The sequence below is a fragment of the Musa acuminata genome, chromosome BXJ1-7 (genome assembly GCF_036884655.1).
Source record: "Musa acuminata AAA Group cultivar baxijiao chromosome BXJ1-7, Cavendish_Baxijiao_AAA, whole genome shotgun sequence".
Classification (NCBI taxonomy): Eukaryota; Viridiplantae; Streptophyta; class Magnoliopsida; order Zingiberales; family Musaceae; genus Musa; species Musa acuminata.
Window position 1 is genome coordinate 20129545 of NC_088333.1, and position 9163 is coordinate 20138707.

General features: G+C 39.7%; 1 protein-coding gene across 1 annotated transcript; it reads left to right on the plus strand.

Moving 5' to 3' along the window:
• Positions 1-3028: 3028 nt before the first annotated feature.
• On the plus strand, positions 3029-8323 carry LOC103992034 (ubiquitin C-terminal hydrolase 22). Its single transcript, XM_018828490.2, has 4 exons — positions 3029-3129; positions 3310-4328; positions 5441-5562; positions 7274-8323. Exons 2-4 carry the CDS (start codon positions 3403-3405, stop codon positions 8041-8043), a joined length of 1818 nt encoding a protein of 605 aa, XP_018684035.1. The 5' UTR covers positions 3029-3129; positions 3310-3402; the 3' UTR covers positions 8044-8323.
• The last annotated feature ends 840 nt before the right edge of the window (positions 8324-9163 follow it).

The window sequence follows — 9163 nt, forward strand, 5'->3', positions numbered from 1 at the left end:
AATTCTTGGCAACAATGGCTGGAGGTACGTTATTTCGTTTCCGTATTAATTTTATTGTGTTTCTATTACAATGATTTAGAAACACAAGTTGGCTTCATTAAAATTTCTTACATCAAGTACTCAGGGCATGCTTGTTTAATGCAGAAAAACACAAGAGAGATGTATGCGTCAAGGTTATCTATACCTGGGATGAGTTTCTAACAGCTGTAATGACAAAAAGTTGATCCTTTCTCCTCGGTGTGATGAAGAGATACATTACAATGGATATTTAACATGAATAATATTTCTTATATTATAAGCCATTCGCTGCCCTAACATCTATAATGTTTTAGGTTGCACAAACACCAGGACAAATGCAGCTAGAAACAAAATGCAACTAACAAAGTAATATGTTCTTTGACTTTCCCTATGAGAAACCTATTTATTTCAGATATAGCTCTGCATCTTTTAATTATGTTGGTTGAAATGGTTAAATGGGGTTAAGACTAAAGATCCTATTAAGGACTTGCTAAGACTGTCTGAAAGGTGGCAATTTGTTATCTGAAAATTGTTAATTGTATGATGTATGAACACACTTTTATGCTAAAGTTTCTGTGCTGTTTAAAAACAAATTTTTATGCTTAAGTAAATAAAAATTCGTTCTCTTCTACTTTGTGTCATATTCCAGGTCTGTAGTACTGAACTGTACCGCCCGGTACATACCGATCCGACCGGTTACCGGTACGCTTGACCGTCTGTTACCGGTCCGAGTGCACGGTAGCACTGCAGCAGTGCTACAGTACTCGGCACACCTGAATGTACCGTTTGATACACCTGGGTGTACCGTACCGGTACCGAGCCCAGGTCAAAATATCGATACGGTACGATATTATGAACCTTGTCATATTGTATGTGATTTTACATGAAGTTGAGATGGATCTGAAAGCTCAAACAGAGTGTGAACTTGGAGCTGCAAAGTCTCTGTGAACCCCAATTAGCCAAGTAGTCTTCCCGAAGGTACCTCAATTATATTGATATTATTACTTATTTGTTATATTCTTAGATTTCTGCTTTGTACTGATTGTAGTAGCTAATGATGCTATTATGTCAAAGCATCTAATTGTAGCACACATTTCCTTATTTTAATCAATGTATCTGTTCAAACTGACAATGATCTGGAATTTAAATTTCAATTGCTGTCCTTTGCCTCCTCAAACAAATGGCTTTCAAGTACAGGAGAAAGAAAAGGGAATGTCATTAATGTAGCACTTGCTACAGTAAGTTGGCAGTTTGGAAATTTAAAATCAAGCAATGATGAATGACACTAGTGAGTGGAATTTTTAAACCTAGCTTGGCTCAGTAGCACCTAATGTAGGTTAAGAGCTTGAGATATTTAACAACTGCTTTTAACATTGTCCATTATATTTGAGGTTAAAAAAAATGATGTGTGTCGATATGAATAGGTCTTTATTATAATGTTCAAGAAGCAAGAGAAAATCACCTATAATCTGGATTATACAATCATTATCGTAAGCTCTCTACCAGTTGACTGTCCATGGAGTCAATGGCAAATTTTCTGGCTCTGATTCTCTTATTTGCATTCAACTATTTAAGCCTGAGTGATTTATAGGGGTATCATATGAAGAAAAAAGGGACAGTGATGTATCATATTTCAGCTGTATGTTAGTTTGTGTCATTGTTTTCTTCTGATCAGTTTAATTGTAACACTTTGTCGTCTATGTGAATGGAGAACTTAAGATCTGAGCCATTAGATCTCCCTTTGTTTGGCATTGGCAATGTCAACTTTTGACTGTTTGTAATATTTTTGGATCACAATTGTGTTTTCTTGCTGTTTTTCTTGACGATCTTGAAATAATTGTTTATTGTTCAGGACTTTATGCAGGAAAGCCTGCAAAGTAGTGGACACACTGGGATGGAAGTTATAACTCTGGTTGATATATCGTGAGAGATGTTACTATCAATTACTGTATTCTCAGGGAAATGAATTCATTATCGTTTCAATTTTCCAAGCTAATATCATGGTGTGTCAAAATTGAACTGATCTGCAGGTACTTGATGTAGTTATTTGAAAAAAGGAAGTTGCAAGCAGTGAGACCAAATGATCGAGCAGTGTTGAGTCTGACTAAAAAAAAGGGAAAACAAAGAGTAAAGGAAGAACAACAGTGAGACCAACTATATAGATCCAATCTGGAGACTCTGCTCAAGGTTGCAAGCAAATCTTGTATTGTTGCTACTTTCATTTCATTATTGGTGAAATATTAATAACTAAGCTTGCGAAATAAGTTTTGTCAGTGATCGATATATGTTCATTTCCAACCTTCAGAACAAATTGGCCTCAAAGTGTGAGCATATAAGCACTTTCTTTGTCTTGGATATCTTTGTTTTAGGTACTCATGTAGTGGTGCCTAAATTAGCTAAGCTAATGTATATTTATGAAGATTGATTGTTTCTTTGCGATTTAAAAAAAATTAGGGTTCGAGTCTCATGAACAATCAATCTTTCTAAATGTAAGAGTGGTGAGGATGTATCGATGGGAGTCTCCTGCACTTTGGTTTGTCCATTTGAATCAGGCGATGTGTGATCACAGTGGCATGTCATTCTTCAGAAAAGCACAGCAGCTTTCAATTTGAATTCTTGATAAGCACAGACAAAAGTTGAGTACAAAACCAACTTATCAATCTAAGCCGGGATGAAGATTTTAGATATTTACGCATATGCCGTTCACACGCATCGACGAGGGTCTCGTAAAAGTCCGAGCGATACTTCGTTACCCGCTGGTGTTACCCGCCGCGATACCTGCTCTGTCATTGCAGACGGCAATTGAACCTGTGGGCTTCGCCACGGGACCCGATCGGACATAGTTTCGTACAAACCCATTTACAAGTGGACACGCTCCCACCTTCATAAACGTGGCTAGCGATGATTGGGAAGGATTATTGATCTTTGCTTTGCGACATGCAGTTGATCCTACCGTGGGGGGAATCGAACCTTTACCCCTTCCATTCCCAGCAACATAAATGAAAGCAGAGCTTTAAAACAGAGACTCTGCTCCTCCTCGGTCGACGAACCAGCCCTGTCGCCGATCCCCAGTCCGAGTCGACTCACCTGTCCTTTTCTTCACTCGCTCTGGTAGATTTAGAACTCAAAACATTATTACTTTTCTTTTTCTTTTATTTTTTTTGTTTATCATAAATCTAGCAGGCAGAAGCAGCTCTCTCTCTGTGGCTTTTATCTCGCGCTATTTCTCTCTAATAATAAGTATATTGTTGTAATTGTGGATGAATTAAAAATATTATGAGCGTGACTCAGTGAGTTCGGGCTCCGAGTCGGGACCCATCTGGTCCGATCGATGAGGCTTATATCCCGCTGCTCCATCCGATCCAACGCTCAGATCCGCTTCCAATGTCCTCCAATTCCGCCGCCGACGGCACCCGTCCTCTCCGCCTCCCGCCGCCCTGCTCCCACCTCGCCGCCTACCGCTCATGCGGCGGCGCCGCCGGGGGTGGTGGCCTCCGCTCCCTCCACCGCTGCCTCCGCCGCCGCCCGCCCCTTGGACGCCCGGAGGTCCACCGCGAACCCGGGGAGGTCCCCCGCTGCGCCTCCTGCCGCCGCGGGGGCCCCCGCCTCTACGCCTGCCTCGCCTGCGCTGCCGTTTCCTGCCTTCACCACGCCCCGGACCACGCCTCCGCCCCCGGTCACGAGATCGCCGTCGACGTCGATCGAGCCGAGCTCTTCTGCGCGGCGTGTCTTGATCAGGTGTACGACCACGATTTCGACGCCGCCGTCGTGATCGCGCTCACCATGCCCGCCGCTTCCCGCCCTCCGCCGCCGCAGCCAGGGAGCCGGGCGAAGCGGCCCCGGAGGGTGGAGTACCGGCCGTGGGCGCCGGATGCGCCCGAGCGGGCCGTGATCGGGCGGAGATCAAGCTCGTTGATCGTCCGCGAGGGCAATGCCTCCTCTTCATCTACCATCACCACTGCGAATTCGACGGCGGCCGCCGCCGCCGCCACCTCCTGCGCCACGTCTTCCGCTCCGTTGCCATGGGGTTTGAGGGGTTTGAACAACCTCGGCAACACCTGCTTCATGAACTCTGTTCTCCAGGCCCTGCTCCACACGCCGTTGCTAAGGAACTATTTCTTGAGCGACCGACACAACCGCATGGTTTGCCAACAGAAGAGCAGAAAGAAGGCTTACAGCAAAGAGAGAAGCAATGCCCGAGACGCGACGGTGGGATTGCAATTTTGTCTGGCCTGTGATTTAGACGCGATGTACTCGGCTGTCTTCTCTGGCGATCGGAAGCCTTACAGCCCTGCCAAATTCCTTTACAGGTCCTTTTATTTCCCTAAATTTCTCCTCTTCAGAAAACAAAAAAGAAAAAAAAAATCTGATTTTTAGGCTTCAAGTTATCAAATTTTTTTCCGCGTCGTTGTTGAAGGGAAGGTTTCGAGAATTATCTTTGAATCGATGATCTGTTGAATGGCTTTTCTCCTTGCGTGCTTGCCAGGACAAAGCTGAGAATGTCGAACTTTACTTCTAATGGATTTTGATAGGTTAATGTTGCTTCTTTTAACTAATATTATAAAATTATATTTTGTGTTTGTTTTGCTTTCTTAATATGAAAACAAGAGTCGAATGCGGTCAACAAGTTTTTCAATTTTGGTTTTGGTTTTGCTTCAAAGTTTTCTTTTACTTTCTCTTTTTGTTTTCTGGTTGAAGTGTTTTTCTGTTTTATTGAACTTTGATTTGAGACCTCTTTCTTTATAAGTTGATATGTGCTTGCAAGTGAGCACTTATTCTGCTCATAACAGGTAGAATTGATAGTTGTAAAAAGGAATTTAGCATATTCCACTAGTGAAAGTGAAGCTTTTTACTTGACGGGATAATAATTTTTACCAGCAACAGTTAATCACAACACCCTATTCGATATAACTTCAAGGCTTTTGTGTTTTATTTTGGATCTGAAAAATACTATCTGAAAATTCTTTTAAGGTTGGTTAGATCTTTCAATCATGCTTGCTTGGTGAGAATTAATAGCTAATCATTGATGCGCATGTTTCTCGTAATACCTAAAGTAGTTAGTCTATTATTTGCTTTAGTTAAAAGTTATCCATTGCATTCATGTGTTCTTCCTGACTGGTTACCATCCACAGAACCTCTTTTGGTATTAATTCTGCAATGCTCATTAAACACATCATCAACTTCCTATGGTACTGGTTTTCAGCCTACTTTGGGACTTTGAACAAAGACTGCATCCCACAGTCATGCGAATATGATGTTCTGATTACACAAGACAAAATGCAGTAAATAGTTCCTTGATGGTTAAGTTTTTCCAATTTCAATGCACCTTAAGTTTTTTGTCAAGTTGTTTATTTCATGGGATACCTTCTGAGATTTTGACTGAATCTGACTTTTTTACAACTGAGAATTTTGGATGTCACAGTTGGTGGCGATATGCATCAAACCTTGCAAATTACCAACAACACGATGCACATGAATTTTTTATTTGCATGCTTGATGGAATCCATGAAAAAGAGCAGGATCCAGGCAAACGTCCCAGTCATGGTAATATGCTTTTCTGCATTCATCTTCTCTTTTTAGAATTTTGATGCAACTATTGTCATACAACTTTATTAGTTTGCATTACTCATTTACTAACGTGTCAGTTCTCAGTTTTTATGTGATTTCCAAATCATATCTGGTAAAACCTCATTATGAGGTGTTTGGAAATGACAGAACTTTTGCTCCTAGCAAGTTCCATGGTGATTTGAAGTTCCGAAGGTGTCTGCCAGCTTAGCTGGTAAAGTCTTAGGCTCGAATTCATCCTTCACCACTTATCTTATCCTTTACACACAAAAAGATGGTGATTTTAATTTCTTTCCTACACGGTTTTTTCTCTGAATTGTGGATCTTTATTTTGACATGGGATCAATAATACTCAGTCCATGGTTGTTAATCATGAGCCTAACCTCTGACATTGGTTATATGTTAATTGGCTATTTGCATGAAAAGATGCAATCTTCTCAACTGGTTGTTGCTTGTATGATTATCTATTTCATATGCTGGAATACTAGTAAAGACTAGTAAATGGAAAGTTATAAAATTTGTATCTTCTAAATCTCACTTGTCAGCTAAAACCGAATTTTGGAGTTTGTATCCTCATCCATACCTTCCTTTCTTTTTGTTCTTCTTTACTGGATTCCTTGTGTGGTTAACATGAACCGAACCTTCAGTTCCTTTTTAGTTTGCCTTTTCAAGTAGTAGGTTGTTTATTAGCAATAGATCAATGTTGTTGCTACAGTGCAAACAAAAGAGATGGTGATTGATGTTCACAAAATCTTTACTGGTTGAGTGAGAGAAAATTTTATTAGTGAAAGTCCAAACTATCATATGGTTCTATCTGTAGGTGTCAGAGCATTCTCCATGCAGTTTCTGTATCAACCCTACTTTGACTGGAAAAAGGCTTAGACAATGATGAGTAACTAAGCTCTAAGAGGTTGCAACTTCAAAGCAAGCATTTAGCAATGCCGCTTTTTTCTTCATGCTTATGAAATGCATCTCTTGCATGTTTTGGTTGTACCACTGGGATCTGTGGCAAATTATCATCCTCCTGAAAGTGTTCTTAGAGGAACAGGGATTTTGATGTACATTCTTCATTGTAATAGTTAAGCCTAGTAGATTAACAGATGGTTCATATCAGCAGTGACCACATCACTTCATATTATGTTTGTCTACTCATGCAAGGATATCCTAATTTCTTGAAGAAGATTAATGGTAATCTTGCCTTCGTTATTTTTTTAAATATTTTTTTATTTTTCTTTTTGTTGACCAATTGTTTCTCTATACTTGCTCTCCATATATATATATTTTTTCTGTTTGTGCTAAATATAGTACATTTTTTCTCTGATTGTTCAGGTTATATGCATAATTTTTGTGTTACAACTTCACCATTATCTTTATTATATGAAGCTGTATTAGTACCTTCTCATTACAACTTCCCAATCTATTAGCCCATTGCATAAGAATCCTTGGTGTTAGTACCTTCTCATGAACTGTGGATGCTCTTATCCTAAACTATTGTGCCACTGGTCAAACTTTTTGTAATCAAGAAAACTGTACTCTACTGTCGTTCCTTTTCTTTGTGCTATGTATAGCATGATAGTTTTTTCTTCTTTTCTTGTTCTTTGATGAGAAAATTATTAAAACATGTTGATGCCTAGGATTGCATGGCCAGACATTTATAGTCATCTTCCCCCCCCCCCTTCTTTTTTTGCAGTAAGCAGTGGAGAATGTTGCATTGCTCATAGGGTGTTTTCTGGTACCTTGAGATCCGATGTCACTTGCACCATGTGTGGGTTCACATCTACAACATATGACCCTTGCGTGGACATCTCCTTGGACTTGGATTCTAAGCAGGATCCTACGAAGGTGACAGGCTCAAAGCTTCACATGAATGGTGGCGAAGCCAATTCAATGTTTGCAAGCCAAACATGTGGAACTTCTACCCTTATGGAGTGTCTGGAACGATTCACCAGGCCTGAAAAATTGGGCGCTGATCAGAAGCTCTTCTGCCAACATTGTCAAGTTAGGCAGGAATCCCTCAAACAGATGTCTATAAGAAAGATCCCACTGGTAACTTGCTTTCACATCAAGCGGTTTGAGCATTCATCAATGAGAAAAATGTCACGGAAGGTTGATCAATATCTGCACTTTCCATTTTCCCTGGACTTGGCCCCATACCTCTCATCCTCCATCCTCAGGGCTAGATACGGCAATCGGGTGTTTGCTTCAAGTGGTGATGATTCAGACACTTCAATTGAGTCGATATCAAACTTGGAATTATTTGCAGTGGTTACACATAGTGGTAAATTAGATGCTGGCCATTATCTAACATATTTACGACTCAATAGTCAGTGGTACAGATGCGATGATGCATGGATCACTTGTGTCAGCGAAAGGGTGGTGAGAGCTTCACAGGCATATATGCTGTTCTATGTACAGAAAATTCTTTACTACAAAGCAAGCGAGAACGTGGTCGTCTCTTGAATTGTTCATCTGACCTTGTCAATAACAAGGTCCGGTCCCGGTAACAGAAAGTTGAAGATCCAAACAGTGGAGTGCTGATTTACCATGTACTCTTGCTCCAAAGAGTTTTAGAGGCAACCTTCATACATGTTGAACAAATTGGTTCATCTGACATATTTTTTGACCCAATGAGTTGTCAATTTTTGGTACAACTTAACAGTCCAATAGCTGTGTAATTTGTTCAGAAGCCTGTAAACTCACTTTTAATATTAAAGCAAACCTTTTTGAGGCTGTCCTCTCAGCAACTAGAATCGTTTTCATTAAGTATACTCAACTGGATGGTTGGTGATGATGGATGGCTCAATAACAGTTTTTAGCATGGATTATGAAAAGTCTATAATGATTGAAGGTGCCCTTTTGCATGGTATTAGCTATATGTCCATTGCATGGCCTTCATTAACAAACAAATGTTGTATCAATTTTTCGTTTATTCTCCATTGTAACAAACAAATGTTGTATCAAATTTTCATTTATTTTTTTTCTCCAATACAATGGTTGAGCTTGCTCTTTGGGCATCAGTTTCCTAGAGAAGGAAAAAGCATGGGGTGGTTGTTGATCTTGACCCACTAATTTGTCATCTCAGTTAAATGATCTCTCTCTCTCTCTCTCTCTCTCTCGCAAAGGGTGAGCGATAGAGGTGGATTTTGAAAATAGAATCTTGGTTTTTTTTTATTCACGCTCGAATGTGTGGGTTTTTTTTAGATGGGTATTACATTCTAGAAGCAGTGCAGCTGACATTCCGCAGTTGGGATGTGTTTGTCATATAATCCGTTTATTTATATGTATATATATATATATATATATATATATATATATATATATATATAATTTGTTTTCTTATTTTATTTTATTTTTCCTGCAAAATCCTTATTATTCATATATAATCTGTTTGAAGAAAAATTAGTATATGACTGACACCACTTCGATCGTGTAAAGATTGACTCAATGCACGAGACTTTCAAAGAAGATTGTAAACTTATTCTTGCAAAAATATACATTAGTTTTGGTGACTAAAATCCTCATCACCAATGCAACACTGATCTGAATGTTTTATTCATGCTTGAACAAGTCCGATAATGGA

Bases quoted from the DNA above. Each gene is read 5' to 3' on its own strand.
- LOC103992034 (XM_018828490.2), top strand. From the start codon at position 3,403: ATGTCCTCCAATTCCGCCGCCGACGGCACCCGTCCTCTCCGCCTCCCG. The intron at 4,329-5,440 runs GTCCTTTTATTT...TGGATGTCACAG, and splicing joins CCTGCCAAATTCCTTTACAG to TTGGTGGCGATATGCATCAA. The intron at 5,563-7,273 runs GTAATATGCTTT...CTTTTTTTGCAG, and splicing joins AGGCAAACGTCCCAGTCATG to TAAGCAGTGGAGAATGTTGC.